General features: G+C 66.1%; 3 protein-coding genes across 6 annotated transcripts in view; 1 reads left to right on the top strand and 2 right to left on the bottom strand.

The window, feature by feature from the left end:
* The first annotated feature begins 272 nt into the window (after positions 1-272).
* Positions 273-14,856, top strand: EIF5A (eukaryotic translation initiation factor 5A). 3 transcript variants are annotated; one of them, XM_054052790.1, is made up of 6 exons: positions 273-399; positions 2,087-2,272; positions 3,442-3,546; positions 4,443-4,574; positions 4,751-4,824; positions 5,320-5,382. In XM_054052790.1, the coding sequence occupies exons 2-5, from the start codon at positions 2,108-2,110 to the stop codon at positions 4,811-4,813; spliced, it is 465 nt and encodes a 154-aa protein (XP_053908765.1). In that variant the 5' UTR covers positions 273-399; positions 2,087-2,107; the 3' UTR covers positions 4,814-4,824; positions 5,320-5,382. The 3 variants fall into 3 exon arrangements, with proteins under 3 accessions (XP_053908765.1, XP_053908766.1, XP_053908764.1); XM_054052791.1 differs by lacking the exons at positions 273-399; positions 5,320-5,382 and adding exons at positions 608-743; positions 14,847-14,856; XM_054052789.1 differs by lacking the exon at positions 273-399 and adding an exon at positions 608-743.
* Positions 5,614-11,878, bottom strand: GPS2 (G protein pathway suppressor 2). 2 transcript variants are annotated; one of them, XM_054052788.1, is made up of 11 exons: positions 11,591-11,878; positions 10,830-10,939; positions 9,579-9,691; positions 8,729-8,805; positions 8,261-8,343; positions 7,595-7,742; positions 7,062-7,142; positions 6,597-6,670; positions 6,229-6,291; positions 5,978-6,061; positions 5,614-5,746 (listed from the first exon to the last, which is right to left on the bottom strand). In XM_054052788.1, the coding sequence occupies exons 1-11, from the start codon at positions 11,682-11,684 to the stop codon at positions 5,663-5,665; spliced, it is 1,011 nt and encodes a 336-aa protein (XP_053908763.1). In that variant the 5' UTR covers positions 11,685-11,878; the 3' UTR covers positions 5,614-5,662. The 2 variants fall into 2 exon arrangements, with proteins under 2 accessions (XP_053908763.1, XP_053908762.1); XM_054052787.1 differs by having other exon boundaries at positions 5,624-5,746; positions 7,595-7,763; positions 11,591-11,870.
* NEURL4 (neuralized E3 ubiquitin protein ligase 4) overlaps positions 13,231-24,140 on the bottom strand; it is a 27,511-nt gene continuing 16,601 nt past the window's right edge. The window contains 14 exon segments of the mRNA XM_054052710.1: positions 13,231-13,961; positions 14,367-14,505; positions 14,794-14,894; positions 15,346-15,411; positions 15,413-15,488; positions 16,018-16,125; positions 16,547-16,634; positions 17,425-17,604; positions 19,113-19,271; positions 20,211-20,348; positions 21,417-21,554; positions 22,145-22,243; positions 22,647-22,862; positions 23,670-23,815. Coding sequence (XP_053908685.1) covers positions 13,769-13,961; positions 14,367-14,505; positions 14,794-14,894; positions 15,346-15,411; positions 15,413-15,488; positions 16,018-16,125; positions 16,547-16,634; positions 17,425-17,604; positions 19,113-19,271; positions 20,211-20,348; positions 21,417-21,554; positions 22,145-22,243; positions 22,647-22,862; positions 23,670-23,815 — 1,847 coding nt within the window. The 3' untranslated portion in view covers positions 13,231-13,768.

Below are 24,140 nucleotides of genomic sequence, written 5' to 3'. Positions count from 1 at the left end.
TGGCGCTCGCGGCTGGGCGAGGCCGGGAGGGAGGGGCAGAGTAGGAGCGCAGCGCCCCCCCCCCCCCCCACCCCTCCCCGCGCGTGCGCAGCTACGCGCGAAGCCCGGCGAGGTCGAGGCTCTGCGCAAGCGCTGGGGAGGGCGGGGCGGACGGGGCTGGGAGTGGCACGAGCTTTGCGCATGCGCAGTGGCGGGCGGGGTCGGGAGGGAGCGCTCCCCGCTCATGCGCAGGGCGAGGAGGGGCGGGCGCGGGTGGGGGGGGCGGCTGCGGGGCCGCGCCTCGCGCATGCGCAGGGCGGGGCGGGTCCGGTCGCGCACGCGCGGTGCGGCCCGGGGTTGCAGCAGAGCCAGCGCGGCGGCGGCGGCGGCGGCGGCGGTTGGGGCTCGCGGTCGGGGGGGGTGAGTCCTTGGCTGGAGGAAGGGGGGGGGAGGTTTGTGTGTGCGGGGGTGGTTTTGATCACGCGTGGAGCGCGTGGACAGGAGTGGGGGGGGCAGCGCGTGGGGTGAGGCCAAACGCGCACCGCGCTCCCTCCCCCCCCCCCCCGCGCCAGGCCCAGCGCGCGCGTGGCGCGGCCACGTGACCCCCCTCGCCCCTATATAAGGCGCGCTCCCCCCCCGCGCGGCCCCTCAGTCCGGCGGCGCCGCCGCCCCGAACGGACGCGGCTCCCGCGCTCCTCCTTTTATCCCCCTCCATTCCCCTCGAATTCCTCCCCCGTTTTGAAGCGAAACGGCGTCCCCCTCGGGTCTGTGGGGATCGGGGGGGGGGGGTTGGGAGTGTGGATTTGGGGCGAAGGGGGAGGGTTGGAGGTGGTTTTGGGGGACCCGTGTGGCCACGTGAGGGCCCGGCCCGGCCGCCATGTGCGTGACTGGGGGGGAGGGGGAGGGCGCGGGCGGGGGAGCGCACTGTGGGGAGGAGGGGGGGGAGCACATGGGGACCTCCCCATAACTTACAAGGTGGGGGACACGGTGGAGGGGACCCCCTTGTACAGGGGGATTGGGGGGCTTGGGGTCACTCTGCGCTCATCCACGTGTTTGCCCCCCCATCCCCCCGTGTCTGGGTTCTCCCCCAATTTGGGGTTCCCTCTGCCCCCCGGGTATCTGCATTCCCCCTAATTTAGGGTCCCCTCTGTGTCCCCCCCCCACTACGTGTCGCCACCCCCTAATTTGAGGTCCTCTCCCCTACCTAGTTTGAGGTCTCTTCCCCCTTAATTTGAGGTCCCTCCCCCCGAGTTTGAGGTCCTTCCCCCATAATTTGCCGGGTTCCTACAAAAGGGAACCACATTGGGGTTCCCCTTTCCTCGAGGGAGACCCCAGTACTCGAGGTTGTCCCCCCCGGAGTTCCCCTTCCCTTGGGGGGGTCCCCATCCTTTCAGGGGGGTCCCCAACCCCTTGTCCATGCTAGCGTCCATCACCCTTTAAGGGGATCCCTAATGCCTTTGGGGGTTCTCAACCGGTGTCCTCATCCTTCTTGGGGGGAGTCTCCGTTGCCCCAAGATCTCCCCAGCAGTGTCCCCAACCCCTTGGGGGGGTCCCCAGTGGTGTCCCCAGTCCCCTTGGGGGGTCCCCGACCTCTGGATGTGCCCCCACCAGTGTCCCCAACCACTTGTGGGGATCCCCACCCGTGTCCCCAGTCCCATTGGGGGAGTCCCCAACCTCTGGATGTGCCCCCCACCAGTGTCCCGGGTCCCCAACCTCTGGAGGGGTCCCCACCAATGTCCCCAGTCCCCTTGGTGAGTCCCCAACCTCTGGAGGGGTCCCCACCAATGTCCCCAGTCCCCTTGAGGGGTCCCCAACCTCTGGAGGGATCCCCACCAGTGTCCCCAGTCCCCTCGGGGGGATCCCCACCAGTGTCCCCAGTCTCCTTGGGGGGTCCCCAACCTCTGGAGGGGTCCCCACCAGTGTCCCCAGTCCCCTTGGGGGTCCCCAACCTCTGGCTGTGCCCCCACCAAGGTCCCCAGTACCCCCTTGGTGGACCCCCAGCCCCCTGCAGAGGGTCTCCACCCCTTGGGACCCCCCCCCATCGCCTTTGGGGGCACCCCTTTTGTGCCCCATCCCCTTCCTGATGTCCATGTCGGGGTCCCCGCAGTCGAGCGGACACCGAGCGGCGATGGCGGACGACCTGGACTTCGAGACGGGGGACGCGGGCGCCTCGGCCACCTTCCCCATGCAGTGCTCTGCGCTGCGCAAGAACGGCTTCGTCGTCCTCAAGGGCCGCCCCTGTAAGATCGTCGAGATGTCAACCTCCAAGACCGGCAAGCATGGTCACGCCAAGGTAACGCACCCCGAAACTCAGCCTTGCGCCCCAAAAACTGCCCCAGGGCCTCCAAAACCCACACAAAATGGCCGTCCTGTGCCTCAAAACCCGCCCAAACTGCTTTCTTATGCCTCAAAATCCATCCAAAATGGCTCCTTGTGTCCCCAAATCTGCCCAGATCCACCTCTGAGAGCAGCAAATGTGGCCATGCCAAGGTAATGCACCCCAAAACTCAGTCCTGATCCCCAAAAACCACACCCAAAATGGCGCTCCTGAGCCTCAAAACCCACCGGAACAGCCCCTATGCCCCTCAAAACCCACCCAAAACGGCCCTTTGTGTCCCCAAACCCACCCAGATCCACCTCTGAGACTGGCAGGTGTGGTCACGCCAAGGGAATGCACCCCAAAACTCAGCCCTGCGCCCCAAAAAACACCCTAGGGCTTCCAAAATCCACCCAAAATGGCTGTCCTGTGCCTCAAAACACACCCAAACTGCTTCCCTATACCTCAAAATCCATCCAAAATGGCTCCTTGTGTCCAAAAACCTGCCCAGATCCATCTCGCAGACCGGCAGGTGTGGTCATGCCAAGGTAACGCACCCCAAAACTCATCCCTACGCCCCAAAATCTGCCCAATGGCCTCCAGAACTTGTTCAAAATGGCCGTCCTGTGCCTCAAAATACACCCAAACCGCTTCCTTACGCCTCAAAACCCACCCAAAATGGTTCATTGTGTCCCCAAACCCGCCCAGATCCACCTCTGAGACCGGCAGATGTGGTCATGCCGAGATAACACACCCCAAAACTCAGCCCTGCGCCCCAAAAACCACCCCAGGGCCTCCAAAACCCGCCCGAAACAAAGCTCCTGTGCCTGAAAACACACCAAAACAGCCCCTCTGCACCCCAAAACTCCCCCAAAATGGCTCCTTGTGTCCCCAAACCCACCCAGATCCACCTCTGAGGTCGGCAGATGTGGTCCCACCGTGGTAACGCACCCCAAAACTCAGCCCTGCGCCCACAAAACTGCCCCAGGGCCTCCAAATCCCACCCAAACAGCCCCTTTGCACCCCAAAACCCGCCCAGATCCACCTCCAACACCAGAGAGTGTGGTCTTAGCAAGGCATTGCACCCCAAAACTACCCCATTGGTCCCCCAAAACCTGCCCCCTGACCCCCCTTGTGCCCCCCAGGTGCACCTGGTGGGCATCGACATCTTCACGGGGAAGAAGTACGAGGACATCTGTCCCTCCACCCACAACATGGACGTCCCCAACATCAAGCGGAACGACTTCCAGGTACGGGGGCACCCCAAAACTGCAGCCGGGGGTGGTCACGGGCCTTGAACCCCGATATCTTTGGGGGGGGGTACCCCAAGTCCTGCACTGGGGGGGGGGACGACACAGACCCCAAACCCCACAGCCAGGGGGGATAACAGCCCCCAAACCCTACATTTTGAGGGGTTGGGACCCCAAATCCTGCATTTGGGGGGGCAAACTGGGCCCTGAACCCAAATATCTTTAAGGGGGACCCCAAATCCTGCATTTGAGGGGGGGAAATTGGAACTCAAACCCCAATATCTTCGGGGGGAACCCTAAATCCTGCTTTTTGGGGGGGGAATTGGACTTTGAGCCCCGATGTCTTTAGCGGGGACCCCAAATCCTGTATTTGAGGGGGGAAATTGGAACTCAAACCCCAATATCTTCAGGGGGAACCCCAAATCCTGTATTTGAGGGGCAAAATTCGGCTCCTGACGCCCATACTTTGGGGAGCTGGGACCCTAAATCCTGCATAGGGGAGCAAAGTCAGACGCCAAACTCCATGTTTTGAGGGGGGGACCCCAAATTCTACATTTGAAGGGAAATAATGGACCCTGAACTCCAATATCTTGGAGGGGTCTCTAAACCCTGCATTTGAGGGGCAAAATGGGACCCCAAACCCCATCTTTTGAGGACTTCGAACCCAAAATCCTGCACTTCGGGGGGGGATAATGGACCCCGAGCCCCACAGCTGGGGGTCACGGGACCCCCCCAAACCGTACCCTGCGGGTGCTTTGCAGCCCCGCACCCTCCTATGGGTCGGGCACCCCCCAAGTGATAGCGCTGCGGGTCTGGCTGTGGGTCAGGGCCCTGGTTATGGGGCTGGGGGGGGGGTCTCGCTATGGGGCTGCCCCCCAAGTGCCGCGTCCCCGCAGCTGATCGGGATCCAGGACGGGTATCTGTCGCTGCTGCAAGACAGCGGGGAGGTGCGAGAGGACCTGCGCCTGCCCGAGGGCGAGCTGGGCAAGGAGATCGAGCAGAAGTACGACTGCGGGGAGGAGATCCTGGTACGTGGGGGGCAGGGGGGCGAGGGGGAGGGGGCTGTGGGGCAGGGAGGGGTGGTTATGGGGCAGCTGTGGGGTCAGGGAGGAGCCGTGGGGCTGAGCAAAGGAGATGGAGGAGAAGTACAACTGTGGAATGGAGCTGTGGGGCGGCTCTGGGTCTGACTGGCTCTGCCCCACAGATCACCGTGCTGTCGGCAATGACCGAGGAAGCTGCTGTCGCGATCAAGGCTATGGCGAAATAGGGGAGAGGAGGTGGGGCAGCCGTGGGGCAGAGGGGGGGGGACTGTGAGGAGGGCCGCTATGGGGCAGGGGATTGCTCTATGGGGCACAGGGGGTTCTCTATGGGTCGGACCTCAGTATGGGGCAGGGAGTTGCTGGGGAGGGGTCTCTGGGGGGTGGTCTGTGTGGGGCAGGGAGGGCTCGGGGGGGTCGGGGAGGGCTCTGTGGGGCAGGGAGGGCTCTGGGGGGTGGTCTGTGTGGGGCAGGGAGGGCTCTGTGGGGCAGGGAGGGCTCTGGGGGGTGGTCTGTGTGGGGCAGGGAGGGCTCTGGGGGGTGGTCTGTGTGGGGCAGGGAGGGCTCTGTGGGGCAGGGAGGGCTCTGGGGGGTGGTCTGTGTGGGGCGGGGGGTTGCTCTGTGGGGTGGTGTCTATGGGGCGGGCCTTGCTATGGGTCAGTGGGGTTCTCTCTGGGTTGGGGGGGGGTCGCTGTGGGGCACCCCCTAACCCCTCTTTTCCTTCCCCCCCCCAGGGCCGCCGGACGCCGCTCTGGGTCCCCCCTCAGTGCGGGGGGGGAGGGGTGAGGCGGGGGGAGGGGCCCGAGGGGGGCGGGGGGCTCCCACTGCCCCTCCCCCCTTCCCCTCCCCCCCTTTAAAGCGGGGCCCAAACCCCCCCCCGGGTGTGTGGGGGAGGGGCGGCCCCGGCAGGGGGGGAGGGGCGGCTGAGACCCCCCCCTTCCCCCCCCCCGCCTGGAAATAAACCGGAAAAAAGGACAAAAAAATAAAGACTTTGGAGGCGTTTTTATTCTGTTGAGGGGATGACGTAATGATGACGTCACGCAGGGGTCCCGATGACGTCATGGCGCCCGGCGGTGATGTCACTTGTGGTAGAAGCGCTGCCCCTGTCCGTGGGGCAGAAATGGGTGGCGGGAGGCGGGGGAGGGGCTCGGCGGGAAAGCGGCCTGGGGGGGGGAGGGGTGCCGGTGGGGGAGGGGCCGAGAGACCCCCCCCCAACACCACCACCCCCCCCCCAGTGTTGGGGAGGGGAAAACGATCCCCGGGGTGGGGGGGGGAGGGGGGAGAGGCCCCTACTGGGGTGAGAGAGGGGCAATTGGGGAGTGTCTATCGGGTGAGAGAGGGGCAATTAAGGGGGTATCTATGGGGTGGGGTGGGAGCCATAGGGGGTCACTCACGCTGTGGGGCTGAGGGCTCGCGCCGTGGGGCTGGAAACTGCCGGGGGAGGCGGCGCGGGGCGGGGGAGGGTACGGGAGCCCCGTCTGGAGGGGGGAAGGGGGAGGGGTCACCACGGGCCCCTCCCCTTCCCTCAATACCCCCCCGAAACCCCACCCCACCGACCCCCCAGTGGCCTTTACTGCCCCCCCCAATTTATTGCCCTTTCCCCCCCTTTGTTACCCCTCCCTCCCCCCAGCTGCCCCCTCCCCACCTTGTTGCCCCCCTGCAGGGGCAGTTGGGGGCTGGGCAGGAGGGGGGGTCCGGGGTGCAGCGCCTGCGGGAGCGGAGAGAAAAGGGCAACAGCGGCCATGTTGGGGGGGGGAGGGGGCGCCTCTTGCCCCTCTCTCACCTCCTGCCCCCCTCCCTCCTTCCCCCCCTCCCCTCTTCACTCCCCCCTCCCCCAAATCCCCCTCCACCCACTTTTTGCCCTTCCCCCCCCCCATTTCCTGCCCCCTCCCTCTTCCCCCCGACCCTTTCTGCCCCTTTTCCACCCCCTCCCCCCATTTCTTGCCCCCCTCTCCCCCCTTCTCCCTCCCCCCCCCCAGCCCCCCCCTCCTCCCCCCTTTTTGCCCCCCTCACCCCATCGCTGAAGCCGCTCTGGCTGTTCGCGTGCTCCAACTGTTTCTGCAGGGAGGGGCTGGGGGGCAGGAACCCTGCGGGACCCACACGTGTGGGGCGGACCCACAGGGGGCAAAAAAAGAGGGGGGGAAGGGGGCGGGGTGCAGTGCCCCTGTAGCCACGCCTCCTCCCTTGGCCACGCCCCCAGCCTGCCCTGGCGAAGCCACGCCCATAACGACCACTATACCTTTGGCCCCGCCCCTATAGCCACACCTCCTTCCTTGGCCACACCCCCCGCACTCAGCCCAGTCGCGTGACCACGCCCCTCTCCTTTACCCCACCCCCTCGCTTGGCCACGCCCCTGCAGCCAGCCCAGCTGCTTTGCCCCGCCCCTTCACATGTGGCCACGCCCCTCCGTGACACCTACCCGTTGTCCCGTCCCGCCCCCTTCCCCGGCCCCGCCCCCTCCCCTGGCCCCGCCCCCACCTGGGCTCGGGAAGGGTCCGTGGAGGCCGAACGCCGGCGGCTGCTGCTGCGGAAGGAACGGCAGCGCCGGGAAACCGGGACCTGGGGGGGGGGGGGGACACCGACAGCGCCGTGGGGCACAGACCCACAGCAACAGCCCCGACCCACGGGCGACCCATAGACAGACCCCCATAGGGACCCCCAGAAGGACCCCGGACCCACAGAGATCCATATGGACCCATAGAGACCCACAGAAAGATTCCAGACCCGTATAGAAGGCCCAGACCCACAGACACCCTTAGAAGGACCCCAAACCCATAGAGAGAGATCCAAAGAGAACGCCCAGACCCATAGGAACCACAGAGACCCATAGAGAGAGACCCACAGTTACCCCCCAGACCCACAAGAACCCCACATACCCCCACCCCACATCCCCGCCCCACAGCCACTCCATACCCCCTTTCTTGCCCCATATCTCATGCCCCCCACTTCTGCCCCACGGCTGCCCCATAACCCCCCTCCTCCCCCCGCCCCACGGCTGCCCCATAGCTCACCGCGCAGCTGCTGCCCCCCAGCGCCGGTGGTGCCGTAGCCGGGGGTGGCCGGGGGGAAGGGTTGGGGGCTCTGCCCCACGGCGAAGGGCCCCGGCGCCCCCTGCGCCCCCGGGAAGGGTCCGTGCTCCGCCCCTGCCCCGAACGGCGCCTGCGCCCCGAAGTGGCGCGTCTGCAACGGGCACTTAGGGGGCAGCCCCACGGCTATGGGGCAGAGCCACAGCCACGGGGCGGCCCCACAACCACACGGGAGTGCTCCTGCTCCCCCATAATCCTTCCACCCCCCCCAATCTATGGGGCAGCCCCACAGCAGAGGGACAAACCCACAGCCCCGCGAGGCTGTTGCCTCCCCTGCCCCATAGCCCCCAGACCCACAACCCCAAATCTGTGGGGCAGCCCCATAGGCAAAGGACACACTCTTCCCCGTGATGCGACTCCACACCTATAGGGCAGCCCCACAGCCACGGGGAGACACCTACAACTTAGGGGGCAGCCCCACAGCCATGTAGGGCCTCACACAACACCCTCCACTTGTGGGGCTGCCCCACAGCGAAACACCCCCCAAAGCCCCACATCTCTGCCCACGGGGACTCTGAAGCCCCACATCTCTGCCCCACGGTTCCCCCCCAGCCCCACATCCCCTCCCTGCCCCACGGCTGCCCCACTCACGGTGATGACGGGCGCCCCGAACATCTGCTTGGCTCGATCGGCCGCCATCAGCGTCCCGGCCCGGCTTGGCCCCCCGGGGCTGCCTGCGACCCACAGCTGCCCCATAGCGACCCACAACTGCCCCGCAGCGACCCCATAGTAACCCACAACTACCCCACAGTAGTGCTCCATAGGCCCATAGTGCTCCATAGCGACCCACAACCACCCCACAACAGATCAGTGACCCACAACCATCCCATAGCGACCCACAACCACCCCATAGCGACCCACAACCACCCCATAGCGACCCACAACCACCCCATAGTGACCCACAACCACCCCATAGCGACCCACAACCACCCCATAGTGACCCACAACCCCCCCCCTAGCGACCCACAACCACCCCATAGCGACCCACAACCACCCCATAGTGACCCACAACCCCCCCCGCCTGCCCCACGGCAGCCCCACGGCTGCCCCACGGCGCACCCTGCATGCTGAGCAGGTGGGGCCCGGCGTGCACCATCCCCTGTGGGTACGCGGCCGCCGTCAGCGTCGTGAGGTCACTGGGGGGGAAGAAAAAGGGGTCAGGAAGGCCCCCCCAAACCCCACCCCATACCCACAGCCCCCCAAGTGCCCCCCAAGTACCCCCCAGGCCACACAACCCCCACACAGACCCCTCAAATCCCTTTCAGAGCCTCCCAAAAGCCAAGGAGCCCCCCAGGGACCCCAAATTCCCCTCCCGGGACCCCAAAATCCCCCCCAAACCCTTTAAAAGCCCCTCAGCCCCTGAAGACCGCCCCAACCCCCCAACTGGGAGCCCCAAAGCTCCTCCTCAGACCCCCCTAAACTCCCCAAGACCCTGTTTTGGAGCCCCAAAGCCCCTCAAGTCCCCCCAGAATCCCATTTTGGAGCCCTAAATCTTTCTAATCCCCCCCAAAATCCCCTCAACATCCAATTTGGAGCCCCAAAGCCCCTCAAATCCCCCCCAAATCCCCTCCACATCCCCTTTTATAGCCCCAAAGGCCCTCAAATCTCCCCCAAATCCCCTCCACATCCCCTTTTAGAGCCCCAAAGGCCCTCAAATCCCCCCCAAATCCCCTCCACATCCCCTTTTAGAGCCCCAAAGGCCCTCAAATCCCCCCCAAATCCCCTCCACACCCCCTTTTAGAGCCCCAAACCCCCTCAAACCCCCCCAAAATCCCCTCCACATCCCTTTTAGAGCCCCAAAGGCCCTCAAATCCCCCCCAAATCCCCTCAAGACCCCATTTTGGAGCCCCAAAGTCCCTCCTAGGACCCCAGGACCCCCCCAAAAAAAATCCCCCCCCCCGTTTCCCACCTCTGCTCTTTGCGGCGCCGCTTCTCCTCCTCGTGCAGCACTTTCTTGAGCTGCAGGAAGAGTTGGTGCTTCTCCTCCTGCAGCGCCGCCAGACGCTCCTGCAGCTTCAGCAGCTGGGGGGGCGCGGGGGGGTAAGAAATGGGGCTGGGGGGCACGGGGGGGCACGGATAGGGGGGATAGGGGGTGGGAGTAGGGGTTGGAGGTGAGAAATGGAGTTTGGGGGAGGAAAAGGGGGGTTTGGGGGGTGAGAAATGGGGTTTGGGGGAGGAAAAGGGGAGTTTGGGGTGGGAAACGGGGGGTTTGCGGGGCAGAAATGGGGTTTGGGGGAGGAAAAGGGGGGTTTGGGGGGCAGAAATGGGGTTTGGGGGAGGAAAAGGGGGGTTTGGAGAGCAGAAATGGGGTTTGGGGAGGGAAAAGGGGGTTTGGGGGAGGAAAAGGGGGGTTTGGGGGGCAGAAATGGGGTTTGGGGTGGGAAAGGGGGGGTTTGGGGGGCAGAAATGGGGTTTGGGGTGGGAAAAGGGGGGTTTGGGGGGCAGAAATGGGGTTTGGGGGAAGAAAAGGGGGGGTTTGGAGGGCAGAAATGGGGTCTGGGGGAGGAAAAGGGGAGTTTGGGGGAGGAAAAGGGGGGTTTGGGCGGTGAGAAATGGGGTTTGGGGGGCAGAAATGGGGTCGGGGGGTAGAGAGGGGGTTTGGGGGGAGGAAAAAAGGGGAGTTTGGGGGGCAAGAAGGGGGTTTGAGAGGGTGGGATGGGGCTTGAGGGGGGTCAGAAATGGGGCTTGGGAGGGCAAAAGGGGGGTTTGGGGGGCAGAAATGGGGTGATGGGGCAAAAAGGGGGGTTCAGGGGGATCAGAAATGGGGGTGGGGGGCAGAAAATGGGTTAAGGAGGGGAGAGAAGAGGATTTGGGGGGGTGGGATGGCGCTCAGGGGGGTCAGAAAGGGGAGTGGGGGGGGTCGAAGGGGGGGTTCAGGGGTGGGAAGGGGGTTTTGGGGGTCAGAAATAAGGTGAGGGGGACAAAAGAGGGGGATCAGGGGGTGAGGATGGAGATTTGGGGGGGCAGGAATAGGGTTTGGGGGTTCTGAAATGGTGACAGAGATGTCAAAATGGGGGGGCAAAGGGGTGGGGATAGGACTGGGGGGTCAGAAATGGGGCTGTAGGGGGGCAGAGTTTGGGGGGGGGCAGAAAAGGAGTTTTAGTGGTTCGAGGTGGGGTTCCAGGGGTTGGTTTTTGGGGGGGGTCAGGGTCCCCCCAACCTGCTCGCGCGTCTCCTCCAGCGACATCCGCTCCTCGAGCTCCTTCCGCCGCCGCCGCTCCTGCTCCTCCCGCAGCTTCTGCTCCATCATCTTATCCACCTCCTCCTCCTCTGTGGGGGGGGGGGGTCAGGTTTGGGGGTTCGGGGGGCACCAGGGGGTTGGGGGGCAACAGTTTGGGGGGTTTGGGGGTCTCTTGGGTCTGGGGAAACCAAGTTTGGGGGTCACTGGGGTCTGAGGGCACCAGGTTTGGGGGTTTGGGGGGAAGGGGGGTCACCGGGGGCACCAGTTTGGAGGGTTTGGGGGTCACTGGGGTCTGAGGGCACCAGGTTTGGGGGTTCGGGGGGGGGTCACTGGGAGCACCAGTTTGGGGGGTTGGGAGTCTGAGGGCACAAAGTTTAGGGGTTCAGGGGGGGTCACTGGGGGCATCGGTTTGGAGGGTTTGGGGGTCACTGGGAGTCACTGGGGGCACCAGTTTGAGGGGTCACTGTTGGGGGTCACTGGGGACATCAGCTTTGGGGGTTCAGGGGGTCACTAGGTTCGGGGGGTACAGGTTTTTGGGGGGGGGGTGTCCCCGCTTGTGGCCGGTTGCCATGGTAACAGCCGGGGGGCGGGGCCGGACTCTGTTGCCATGGCAACCCCGTGAGATTTTGGGGGGGGGGGGGGCGAGACCTGTTGCCATGGCGACCCGAGGGGGGTTGTTGCCATGGTGACCCAGGGAGGGGGTTTTGCTGCCATGGCGGCGCCGGGGCGGGGGGGCTCACCCTGCCGCTTGCGCTCCCGCTCCACCATGACGTGCCGGTGCAGCGCCCGCGCCATGGCGGACGAGAGCTTGGGCCGCTCCAGCAGCGCCGGCATCGTGACCGCCCGCCGCGCCTCCCGCGCCGGAACAGGCCGGGACGGGCCACTTCCGCTTCCGGTGAGAGGACACGCCCTCCCCACAGAGAGCGGGAGCGAGGAGGGGGCTCACGTGAGCGCTTCGCTGCGCGCGCCGCAGTGGCTGGTCACGTGAGCCTTTGGCCACGCCTACCCCACGCGCGCAGGGTCTAACCACGCGCGCGATTGGCCACGCCCCCAAACGCCGGCCCCTCCCACTGCCCAAGCTTCCCCTCCCAGTTCACCCAGTTTCCCCCCCAGTCCCCCTAGATTCCCCTCCCAGTTCCCCCATTCCCCCTCCCAGTTCCCCCAGTTTCTCCCTCCCAGGTCCCCATTCCCCCTCTCAGTTCCCCCAGTTTCCCCTACCAGTTTCCCCAGTTTCCCCTCCCAGTTCCCCCCAGTCCCCCTTCCAGTTCCCCCAGTTTCTCCCTCCCAGTTCTGTTTCCCTCCCAGTTCCCCATTATTCCCCTCCCACTTCCCCCAGTTCCTCCCTCTCAGTCTCCAGTTCCCCCTTGGCCCCGCCCCCTCACTTTGACCACGCCCCCCAGCGCAGTGACTGACACCGGCGTCCTCGGCCCCGCCCCCAGCACTTAGCTACGTTTCCGCTTAGCCACGCCCCCTCGCGCACTGATTGACAACGCGCGCCCTTGGCCCCGCCCTCTCCCCTTCTTGGCCCCGCCCCCTCCGCTCTTCGCCCCGCCCCCACACGAGGCCGCATCTCTCTCTCTCTTTCTCCGTTTATCACCGGGAGGGGGAGGGGCACAGGCGGGTGGGGGCGGGGCCGGAGCGCAGGGACCCCTCCCCCCCCCGCCCCCCCCCCCCCCCCCCGCAGCAGCTTTAAATAAAAACCCACTTATTCAAATAAAAAAAACCCTCCCCCCCCCCCGGGATTCACATTTGGGGACAAATAAATAAAGAAATGGGGGGGGGGATGTGCGGGGGGGGAAGGGGCCGAAGTGCTGGGGGGGCCCCTCCCCCCATGGAGACCCCAATATGGAGCTTAGGGACCCCCCTGCCCCCTCCTTTGGGGGTGGGTGGGGGGGCTCAGTTTGGGGTGTGCAAAGGGCCCCCCAGAAGGGGGAGGGGTCCCCTTGGGGTGGGGGCCCCCATTCTTGGGGGGGGGGGTATGTCCTTCGAGGGGGGTTGTCACTTTGGGGGGGGGTCCCCATGTCTTGGGGTGGTCCCCCCTTTTGATTTAGGTCCCCATTTTGGGGGTCTCCAAGACAAGGGGGGGGCCCCAGATTTGGGGTTGGGGGGGGGGCCCATTTCTTGGGGTCCCCTTCATCCTGGGGGAGTCCCAAGCTCTGGGGATCCCCATATTTGGGGGGAGGACACCCCATACTTGGGGGGGTTCCCCTTCTTGGGGGGGTGTCCAACCCCACAGGTCCCATATTGGGGAGGGGGGACCCCATCCTTGGGGGGGTTCCCCTTCTCCCTGGGGGGGGTCCCCGACCCCAGAGGTCCCATTTGGGGAGGGGTACCCCATCCTTGGGGGGGTCCCCGACCCCAGAGGTCCCATTATGGGACCCCATCCTTGGGGGGTTCCCCTTCTCCCTGGGGGGGTCCCCAACCCCAGAGGTCGTCATTTAGGGTGGGGGACTCCATCCTTGGGGGGGTCCCAACCCCAGAGGTCCCCATATTAGGAGGAGGATGACCCATTTCTGGGGGTCCCCTTCTCCTCGGGGGTGGGAACCCATCCTTGAGGGGGTTCCCCTTCTCCCTGGGGGGGTCCCCAACCCCAGAGGTCCCATATTGGGGAGGGGGGACCCCATCTTTAGGAGGTTCCCCTTTTCCCTGGGGGGGACCCCAACCCCAGAGGTCCCATATTAGGGAGGAGGACCCCAACCTTGGGAGGTTCCCCTTCTCCCTGGGGGGGACCCCAACCCCAGAGGTCCCATATTAGGGAGGAGGACCCCAACCTTGGGAGGTTCCCCTTCTCCCTGGGGGGGACCCCAACCCCAGAGGTCCCATATTAGGGAGGGGGACCCCATCTTTAGGGGGTTCCCCTTCCCCCTGGGGGGACCCCGGCCCCAGAGGTGCCCCTGTTGGGGGGGTCCCTGCCCCCCTCATTCGAGGCGGACCAGCAGCGCGCAGAGCACGGTGGCCCCGGGCTCTTTGGTGACCCACTCGAGCTCGGTGGGGTCGAGCCCCTCGGGGGGGTGGAACGAGGGGGCGCCGGCGCGGAACGACCCCGGGCGGACGCACACCTCGAAGGCCACCTGAGCGCCGCGGGTCTGCTGCGAGAGAGGGTCCCGGAAGCTGGGGGGGAAGGGAGAGGAAGTGAGGGGCAGGCCACGCCCCTTTACCAAGCCACACCCCCCCCCGGTCACGCCCCTTCCGCTGGCCACGCCCCCCGACCCCCCCTTCCCCCACTCCCAATTAAAGCAGTGCGGCCCCTTTAAGGCTGAAGGGCCATATAGGGTACATTTGCATAGCCACGCCCACTCACTGACGTCACGGCTCACTCTCCTTTGGCCACAGTTCCCCCTCCCAGTTCCCTCCATTCCCCCTCCCAGTCCCCCCAGTTCCCCCCCCCAGTTCCCCCATTCCCCCTCCCAGTGTCCCCTCCCAGTTCCGCCAGTTCTCCCTCCCAGTGTCCCCCAGTGTCCCCCCAGTGTCCCCTCCCAGTTCCCCTCAGTGTCCCCTCCCCGTCCCCCCACTTACGGCACTTTTGGGGCGAAGGCGTCGAGGGCCGCGTAGCGCAGGAGGGGCGACAGCACGAGCCGGGGGGGACCGGGGGCGGCGGCGCCTCGGGGGGGACCCCCCCCCGCCTTCCCCGGGGGGGGCAGCACCGAGCAGGGGCCTGGGGGGGGCGGGCAGACGAGATGTGGGGCGATGTGGGGCAGGGAGAGGGGCTGTGGGGTGAGGAAAGGGGGGAAAAGAGGGTCTATGGGGCAGGAGGAAGGTGTTTTTGGGGTGCCCTGGGCCATTTTTGGGGTGCCTCGGCCATTTTCAGGGTGCTCTGGGCCATTTTGGGGGTTCCTTGGGCCATTTTTGGGGTTCTCTGGGCCATTTTTGGGGTGCTGTGGGCCATCTTTGGGGTGCTCTGGGCCATTTTGGGGGTGCCCCGGCCCGTTTTCGGGGTGCCCACCTGGGACGAGCTCCCCGCGGTCGAGGCTGCGCCGAACGCTGCCGACGCTGCAGCCGCCGAACGCCCGCGGCCACTTCTGCCACGAACCCTCACCCCGCGGCCTGGGGGGGACCCCAAAACATGGAACCCCAAACACCCCCCCCCAAACACCCCTTAGAGCCCCCCCAACCTCCCAGACCCCCCTAAACACCCCTTAGAGCCCCCCAGACCCCCCAGACCCTCCCCAGACCCCCTTAAACCCCACTTAGAGCCCCCCAGACCCCCCCAGACCCCCTTAAACCCCACTTAGAGCCCCCCAGACCCCACCAGACCCCCTTAAACCCCACTTAGAGCCCCCCAGACCCCCCTAAACCCCACTTAGAGCCCCCCAGACCCCCCTAAACTCCACTTAGAGTCCCCCAGACCCCCCCAGACCCCCCCCAGACCCCCTTAAACCCCACTTAGAGCCCCCCAGACCCCCCCAGACCCCCCTAAACCCCACATAGAGCCCCCCAGAGCCCCCCAGACCCCCCCAAACCCCACCCAGAGCCCCCCAGACCCCCCCATCCTCACCGGAGGCTGAAGCGGCACCAGCCGAGGGGCAGGGGGGGCTCCCGGGACCCCTCCCCGCGCCGCCCCCCCCTCCTCGCCGCGGCGCTGCTGACACGATTCGCAGAAGCAGAGGCTGCGTCGCGGCTCGGGGGCGAAATATTCATCTGGGGGGGCCATAAAAAGGGGGTCAGGGGGACCCCGACCCCTACAGGACCCCCCAAAACCCCTCTTAGAGCCCCCCAGGACCCCCCTAAACCCCTCCTAGAGGCCCCACATCCCCTCTAACCCCCTCCCAGAACCCCCCAAGACCCTCTCAGAACTCCTCCCACCCTCCCCGAGCCCCCCAAAACCCTCTTAGCCCCCCCCCACCCTCCCAGAACTCCCCAAGTACTCCCCCAGTACCCTCTCCAATCCCATTTCAGGGTCCCAGTGCCCCCCAATTCCACCCCATGGTCCTAGTGCCCCCCTCAATACCATTCCAGTGCTCCCAGTACCCCCCTCAACCCTATTCCAGTGCACCCAGTACCCACCCAATCCCCTTCCAGTGCTCTCAGTAACCCCCAATCCCATTCCAGTGCTCCCAGTACCCCCCAATCCCATTCCAGTGCTCCCAGTACCCCCCCCCCCAATCCCATTCCAGTGCTCCCAGTACCCCCCAATCCCATTCCAGTGCTCCCAGTACCCCCCCCTCACCGGGCAGCAGCAGGAGGTCCTTGAAGCGGGCGCACAGCGCCTGGTAAGGACAGGGCTGGGGGGGGGAACCGGCGGGCGGAGGGACCCAGCGGCGCCGCTCCTTGACTCCTGGGGGCGTGGCCAGAACGGGAGGAGGCGTGGTCAGAGAGAAAGAGGCGTGGTTAGAGCCATGAGGGGCGGGGCCAGAGCTTGGGGGCGGGGCCGCGAGTGGGCGAAACCATTCTGGGCCGGGGAGGGGGGGGATATAGAGACTCCCCCCTCAGCTACGTGGATCCCAGTGTCCCTGAGCCCCCCAGCCCCATAGGGACCCCCAGCCCCATAGATTAGGAGGTCTATGCCCCCCCAGCCCCATAGGGACCTCCAGCCCCACAGATTAGGGGGTCTATGCCCCCCCCAGCCCCATAGATTCAGGGGTCTCTGACCCCCCCCCCCATCCAGGGGTCCCAGAGCGTTTCCCCCCCCCCCGCCCTATAGATTTAGGGGTCCCCTCACCCCCTGCCCCACACTTAGGGGTCGCCCCCCCCCTCACCATCCACCACATCCGCCTTCTCCACGTCGCCGCGGGCCCGGGGGTCCCCACTGGGGCCCCCCCCGTCCTCATCCGACACGATGGAAACCTGGGGGGGGGGCAATTAGGGGGACACATCCCCCCCCCCGCCCCACATATGGGGGTCCCATGGCGGGGGGGGCGGGCCTGGGTGCTCAGGATTTGGGGGTGACCCCCCCACCTCCCTCAGTCCCATATGTGGGGGTCCTGGGGTGGGGGGGGGTGAGGGATGGGGGGGGGTGTCAGGGTGCAAAGGGGGGGGGGTTCCAGTTCCCTTGGCGGGGGGAGTCTGTGCATATTGGGGGGTCCCAGTCCCATGGGGGGGGTGTCAGTGTGTGTTGGGGGGTCCCAGACCCCAAAGAGTGGGTCCCAGTCCCATGGGGGGGGTCAGGGTGCAAATGGGGGGTCCCAGTCCCATGGGGGGGGTCAGGGTGCAAAGGGGGGGGTCCCAGTTCCATTGTCGGGGGGGGGGGGGTTTCCCAGTGCCATACTGGGGGGCTATGGGGGGGGTTATCAGTCCCGGGGGGGCTATGGGGGGGGGTTTATCAGTCCCGGGGGGGCTATGGGCGGGGGTTATCAGTACCGGGGGGGCTATGGGGGGGGTTATCAGTACCACGGGGGCTATGGGGGGGGGGTTTATCAGTCCCAGGGGGGGTTATCAGTACCAGGGGGGCTATGGGGGGGGGGGGTTATCAGTACCGGGGGGGCTATGGGGGGGTGGTTATCAGTCCCAGGGGGGGTTATCAGTACCAGGGGGGCTATGGGGGGGTGGTTATCAGTACCGGGGGGGCTATGGGGGGGGGGTTATCAGTCCCGGGGGGCCCCTGGGGGTGGTTATCAGTCCCGGGGGTCCCCCCCACCTGCTGGCACTGCCCGTAGAGGTCGAGGAGGACGTAGCAGGGGGTGGGGACCCCCCCCGCGGCGACCCCCTGATCCGCCCCATTGACGTAGAGGTGGAGGCGCCCCCCCCCGTCCACCATCACCCCCAGCAGCGTCCCCGCCGGCAGCGCCTCCAGGTTGGGGCCGTAGTTCTCGCGGATCTGGGGGGGCAACGGGGTGAGGGGGGGCCACGAGGCGGGGGGACCCCCCTAGGTATCGGGGGGGGGGGGAAACCCCCTGGGAGGCCTTAAAAAGGGGAGGGTTTGGGGGTACCTGGGGATGGGGGGGGCAGTGGGGTGAGGGGGGGGCAAAAGGGGGGGAGACACCCCTAAATATGGGGGGGGAACCCCATGGGAGGCCTTAAAAAGGGAGGGTTTGGGGGTACCTGGGGATGGGGGGGGGCAACGGGGTGAGGGGGGGGGCAAAAGGGGAGAGGGGGACCCCCCTAGATATGGGGGGGGGGGGGGCTGGGAGGGGGGGGAACCCCATGGGAGGCCTTAAAAAGGGAGGGTTTGGGGGTACCTGGGGGATGGGGGGGGCAGTGGGGTGAGGGGGGGGCAAAAGGGGGGGAGACACCCCTAAATATGGGGGGGGAACCCCATGGGAGGCCTTAAAAAGAGAGGGTTTGGGGGTACCTGGGGGATGGGGGGGGCAGTGGGGTGAGGGGGGGGCAAAAGGGGGGGAGACACCCCTAAATATGGGGGGGGAACCCCATGGGAGGCCTTAAAAAGGGAGGGTTTGGGGGTACCTGGGGGATGGGGGGGGACAGTGGAGTGGATCTGGGGGGGCAATGGGGTGAGGGGGGGGCAAAAGGAGAGAGGGGGACCCCCCTAGATATGGGGGGGGGGGCTGGGAGGGGGGGGAACCCCATGGGAGGCCTTAAAAAGGGGAGGGTTTGGGGGTACCTGGGGGATAGGGGGGGCAGTGGGGTGGATCTGGGGGGGCAATGGGGGCTTTTCACGGTGCGGTTTGGGGGGGTTTTGGGGTCCCCCTGTGGTTTTGAGGGGGGATTTGGGGGGTTTTGGGGTCCTCCTGGGGTTTTGGGGTGCGGTTTGGGGGTTTTTGGGGGTCCCCCTGTGGTTTTGAGGGAGGGTGTGGGGGGGTTTTGGGGTCCCCCTGGGGTTTTGAGGGGGGTTTGGGGGGGTTTGGGGTCCCCCTGTGGTTTTGAGGGGGGGTTTGGGGGTTTTTGGGGGTCCCCCCTGTGGTTTTGAGGGAGGGTGTGGGGGGGGTTTGGGGTCCCCCTGTGGTTTTGAGGGGGGGTTTGGGGGGTTTTGGGGTCCCCCTGGGGTTTTGGGGTGCGGTTTGGGGTTTTCAGGGTGCAGTTGGGTGGTTTGGGGCTGTGGGTTTGGGTTTTTGGGGTGCGATTTGGGCTTTTTCGGGGTCCCTCTGTTTTTTTGGGGTCCTCCCGTGTTTTGGGGTCCCCCCTGTTTTTGGGGTGCAATTTGGGGCTTTTTTGGGGTGCGGTTCGGTCTTTTTGAGGTCCACTTTGGGGGTTTTTGGGGTGCATTTGTTTTTTTTTTTTGGGGTCCCCTCGTGTTTCGGGGTCCCTCTGGGTTTTTGGGGTCCTCCCATGTTTCGGGGTCCCCCCCGTGTTTCGGGGTCCCCCCCGTGTTTTGGGGTCCCCCCCGTGTTTCGGGGCCCCCCCCGTGTTTTGGGGTCCCCCCCCCACCTTGCGGGCGTTGTGGAAGACGCCGCGGCGCTGCAGGAGCCACGCGGAGCGTTTGATGGCGGCGGCGCAGGAGGGGAGCGGCGCCCGTCCGGGGGGGACCCCCAAAACCCCCACCGACAGCGACGAACTCCAGCGCGAGTCCAACGCCTCCAGGCGGAACTGGGGGACCCCCGTGACGTCATCGACCCCCCGTGACGTCATCAACCCCCCCGTGACGTCATCAACCCCCCCGTGACGTCATCGACCCCCAGTGACGTCATCAACCCCCCCGTGACGTCATCGACCCCCCCGTGACGTCATCACCACCACCGCCACCCCCCAACCAGGCTCTACACCAGTCCCTCCCAGTTCCCCTTTACTCCCTCCCAGTATCTCCCAGTCCCTCCCAGTCCCTCTCAGTCCCTCCCAGTGCCCCCCAGTCCATCCCAGTTGACTCCCAGCTCCCCTTTACTCCCTCCCAGTCCCTCCCAGTCACACCCCAGGCCCTCCCAGTCCCTCTCCAGTCCCTCCCAGTATCTCCCAGTCCCTCCCAGTTCCCCCTTACTCCCTCCCAGTCCCTCTCCAGTCCCCCCCAGTCCCTCCCAGTTCCTCCCAGTCCCTCTCCAGTTCCCCCCAGTCCCTCTCCAGTCCCTCCCAGTCCCCCCCAGTCCCTCCCAGTCCCCCCGAGTCCCTCTCCAGTCCCTCCCCAGTTCCCCCCAGTCCCTCCCCGTGCCCTCCCAATCCCTCCCAGTCCCTCTCCAGTCCCTCTCCAGTTCCCCCCAGTCCCTCCCAGTCCCTCTCCAGTTCCCCCCAGTCCCTCCCAGTCCCTCCCAGTCCCTCCCAGTCCCCCCCAGTCCCTCTCCAGTCCCTCCCCAGTTCCCCCCAGTCCCTCCCCGTGCCCTCCCAATCCCTCCCAGTCCCTCTCCAGTCCCTCCCAGTCCCCTCCAGTCCCTCCCAGTCCCTCTCCAATCCCTCTCAGTCCCTCCCCAGTCCCTCCCAGTCCCTCCCCAGTCCCTCCCAGTCCCCCCCAGTCCCTCCCAGTTCCCCCCAGTCCCTCTCCAGTCCCTCTCCAGTCCCTCCCAGTCCCTCCCAGTCCCCCCAGTGCCCCCCAGTGCCCACCTGGAAGAGGCGCCCAGGCGGGAGGGGCTGTCCCACCACCACCAGTCCCTGATTGTAACTGGAGACGCGCGTGGCCGTGCGGTTCCCGTTGGAGAGGAGAATGTTCTTCCCGTGCGCCCCCAGGAACGAGGGGGGGCCCGGGGGGGGGGGCAGCGCGGGGATGAAGGGGTTAAACGCGGGGGGAGGGGGGAAAAGTGGTGATGAAGGGGTTAAAAAGTGGAGGTGAATGGGGTTAAAAGTGGGGTTTAAAGGGTTAAAAGTGGAGTTTAAAGGGTTAAAAGTGGGGGTGAATGGGGTTAAAAGTGGAGTTTAAAGGGTTAAAAGGAGGGGAGGGGGTTAAGGGGGGATTTGGGGCTCAAAGGGTCCCCGTCCCTCTCCAGTCCCTCCCAGTTCACTCCCAGTTCACTCCCAGTGCCTCCCAGTTACCCTCCAGTCCCTCCCAGTTCCCCCCAGTCCCCTCCAGTCCCTCCCAGTTCACTCCCAGTCCCTCCCAGTCCCTCCCAGTTCCACTCCAGTCCCTCCCAGTTCACTCCCAGTCCCCTCCAGTCCCTCCCAGTCCCTCCCAGTTCACTCCCAGTCCCTCTCTACTCCCTCCCAGTCCCCCCCAGTGCCTCCCAGTCACCCTCCAGTCCCTCCCAGTTCACTCCCAGCCCCTCACCAGTTCCCCCCCACACCCTCCCAGTCCCTCCCAGTCCCTCTCTACTCCCTCCCAGTTCCCCCCAGTGCTTCCCAGTCCCTCCCAGTCCCTCCCAGTGCTTCCCAGTCCCTCCCTACTCCCTCCCAGTTCCTCCCAGTACTTCCTAGTCTCTCTCCAGTCCCTCCCAGTTCCCCCCAGTCCCTCTCTACTCCCTCCCAGTTCCTCCCAGTACTTCCCAGTCCCTCCCTACTCCCTCCCAGTTCCCCCCAGTGCTTCCCAGTCCCTCTGAACTCCCTCCCAGTTCCTCCCAGTACTCCCCAGTCCCTCTCTACTCCCTCCCAGTTCCTCCCAGTCCCTCCCTACTCCCTCCCAGTTCCTCCCAGTATCTCCCAGTCCCTCTCCAGTCCCTCCCAGTTCCTCCCAGTCCCTCTGAACTCCCTCCCAGTTCCTCCCAGTACTCCCCAGTCCCTCTCAACTCCCTCCCAGTTTCCCCCCAGTGCTTCCCAGTCCCTTCCCAGTGCTTCCCAGTCCCTCCCCAGTCCCTCCCAGTCTGCCCAGTGCGCACTCACTGGGGGGGTGCTGGAGGGGGAGGGGCTGTGGGTGGGGGAGGGGCTGTGGGTGGGGCTGCCGCCCCCCTCGCCCCCCCCCGCGCTGACGATGGAAACGGCCGTGACGCGGCCATAGAGGTCGATGGCCACGAAGGCGTTCTGCGGGGACAGGAAGTGACGTCACCCACACAGGAAGTGATGTCATAAAGCAGAAAGTGACGTCATAGGGGCAGGAAATGACCTCACGGGGCGAGGGGTGATGTCAGAGGGGCGGGAAATGGTTGTGCGGGGGAGCAGGAAGTGAGGTCACCAGACAGGAAGTGAGCTCGCGGGGACAGGAAGTGACGTCATAGAACAAGGAGTGATGTTACAGGGCAGGAAACGGTGTTACGGGCTCAGGAAGTGATGTCATAGAGCGAGAAGTGATGGTAGAGGCACAGGATGTGACATCACGGAAGAGGAAGTGATGTCACGGGGGCGGCGTGTGATGTCACAGCAACAGGAAATGACATCAGAGCACAGGAAGTTATGTCCGGGGGGGGTGGGGAAAGCGATGTTCTACAGCTGGAGTGATGTCATGGGGACAGGAAGTGATGTCGTGGGGACAGGAAGTGATGTCATGGGGCAGAAGCAACGTTCCCCAAAGCAGGAAGTGATGGTGTGGAAGAGGAAGTCACATCCCAGAGCCCCATCCGGACAGGAAGTGAGCTCCTGGAGCCCCCCCCCCCAACAGGAAGTGCCGCGGTTACCTTGGCGACGCCGGTGGCAGCGGGGCCCATGTCCTCACCGTCCACCAGGATGTGCATCGCGTCATCCGCCCCCCGGCGCACGCCCACGCGGTTCCCCACCTGGGGGGAAGGGGCAACATGGGACCCCCGGGACCCCCCTGGGACCCCCCACACCCCTGGGACCCCCATGGGGACCTCCCTGACCCCGCTGTGACCCCCAAGACACCCCCAGACCCCCCCACGACCCCCATGGGGACCGCACTGTGACCTCCAAAAGGCCCCCAGACCCCCATGGGGACCTCCCTGAGCCCTCTGTGACCCCCAAGACCCCCATGGGGACCCCCCTGTGACCCCCAAAAACCCTCCCAGGCCCTCCTGGGGACCTCCTTGACCCCCCCAGACCCCTCCACGAACCCCCACGGGGACCTCCCTGACCCCTCTGTGACCCCCAAGAACCCTCCCGGACCCACCTAAGGACCTCCCTGCTCCCCCAGAACCCCCCTGGGAACCCCCCCGAGCTCACCGCCAGGCGGTCGAGGGAGACGCCATAGTTGTGTCGGGTGAGGGTCCCGTTGTGGCGCACCTCGGCCCCCGCCACCACCCAGGACGGGGGCGCGGGGAGGTCGAGGAGGGAGGCGGGGAGGGCGGGGGGGCCGGGGGGGCCCTGCCCGGGGGGTAACGCCGTCAGCCCCAACCGCACCGAACCCGCCCAGCGCTCGTCCAGCGCCTCGATCCGCACCTGGCAGCGAGGGGTTAAATCGGGGGAGGAAGGGGAGGGGCGGGGCTACAGGAAGCACCACCCCCAACCCCGGGGAGAGCTGTCAATCACCCGAGGGGTTGAATAGGGCTGTGGGTGATCAGGGGTTAAATCAGGGCTGGGGGAGTGGGGAGGTGGGCGGGGCTTCACGGTGGGCGTGGCCCTATAAGGCTCCACCCACCGTATAGGGAGCTGTCAATCATTGGGGGGGTGGATGGGGACTGGCAATAAGGGGTTAAATCAGGGGAGAATGGGCGGGGTCTATCAGAGTGGGTGGGGCTTAGTAGTGGGCGTGGTCACATATGGCTCCGCCCACAACCGAACTGTCAATCATTTTGGGGGGTGGTTGGGAAGTGGGCAATAAGGGTTTAAATCAGGGCTGGGGAGGAGAGGGTGGGCGGGGCTTAAGTGGGTGGGCGGGGCTAAAGGAGGCACCGCCCATCATTGGGGCTGTCAATCACCCGGGGTTTGTATGGAACCCCAAACTGGGGGGGGGGGGGACTGGGAATGGGGGGGCTGAGTGGGGGGGATGAAAGTGGGGGGGCTGAGAGTGGGAGGGGACTGGGAATGGGAGGGGACTGGGAATGGGGGGGACTGGGAATGGGGGGGGATGAGAGTGGGGGGGGACTGGGAATGGGGGGGACTGAAAGTGGGACTGAAACTGGGGGGGCCCCAGACTGGTGGGGAACTGGGAATGGGGGGGGAGCCTATAACGGGGGGATCTGAAACTGGAGAGGGGACCCCAAACTGTTGGAGGGGGTCCCTCGGCCCCCCTCTCCCGGTGCCCACCTCGAAGCGCTCCCCGGGCCTCAGGTGGCCGCGGCTGAAGACGAGGCCGTGGCAGAAACCGCCGACGCGCGCGGCGCCCGTCCCCTCCGCCCCCAGGGCCACGTTCTGCCCACAGCAGCTGTGGAACCGCTGGCACGGGGCGGGCGCTGGGGGGGCACGGACGCTGTCACCCCCCTGTCACCCCCGTCACCCCCATGTCACCCCCCCGTCACCCCCCTGTCACCCCACATCCCCTCTGTCCCCCTCCACGTCCCCCATTCCGCCCCACAGCAGCTGTGGAACCGCTGGCATGGGGGGGGGGGGCTGGGGGGGGGCATGGACGCTGTCACACCCCCCCCCATGTCCCCTGTCCCCCCCCGTGTCCCCTCATGTCCCCCCCAATGTCCCCTGTCCCCCCACGTCCCCTCATACCCTCCATGTCCCATCCCCCATCCCTGTCCCCCACAATGTCCCCTGTCCCCCCATGTCCCC

Source organism: Cuculus canorus, chromosome 36 (genome assembly GCF_017976375.1).
Source record: "Cuculus canorus isolate bCucCan1 chromosome 36, bCucCan1.pri, whole genome shotgun sequence".
NCBI lineage: Eukaryota > Metazoa > Chordata > Aves > Cuculiformes > Cuculidae > Cuculus > Cuculus canorus.
Note: the sequence above shows the minus strand (reverse complement) of the source record. Positions and strands in the feature narration are given on the sequence as shown.

What these genes read in the sequence shown, in the direction of transcription:
- EIF5A (XM_054052791.1), top strand. Translation starts at nt 2,108, where the DNA reads ATGGCGGACGACCTGGACTTCGAGACGGGGGACGCGGGCGCCTCGGCC. An exon ending in TCAAGCGGAACGACTTCCAG is followed by an intron (nt 3,547 to 4,442) that starts GTACGGGGGCAC and finishes GCGTCCCCGCAG; the next exon opens with CTGATCGGGATCCAGGACGG. An exon ending in ACTGCGGGGAGGAGATCCTG is followed by an intron (nt 4,575 to 4,750) that starts GTACGTGGGGGG and finishes TCTGCCCCACAG; the next exon opens with ATCACCGTGCTGTCGGCAAT.
- GPS2 (XM_054052787.1), bottom strand. Translation starts at nt 11,684, where the DNA reads ATGCCGGCGCTGCTGGAGCGGCCCAAGCTCTCGTCCGCCATGGCGCGG. An exon ending in CGGCGCCGCAAAGAGCAGAG is followed by an intron (nt 8,806 to 9,578) that starts GTGGGAAACGGG and finishes CTTCCCCCCCAG; the next exon opens with TGACCTCACGACGCTGACGG. An exon ending in CGAGCCCTCAGCCCCACAGC is followed by an intron (nt 5,747 to 5,977) that starts GTGAGTGACCCC and finishes TCCCCCCCCCAG; the next exon opens with GCCGCTTTCCCGCCGAGCCC.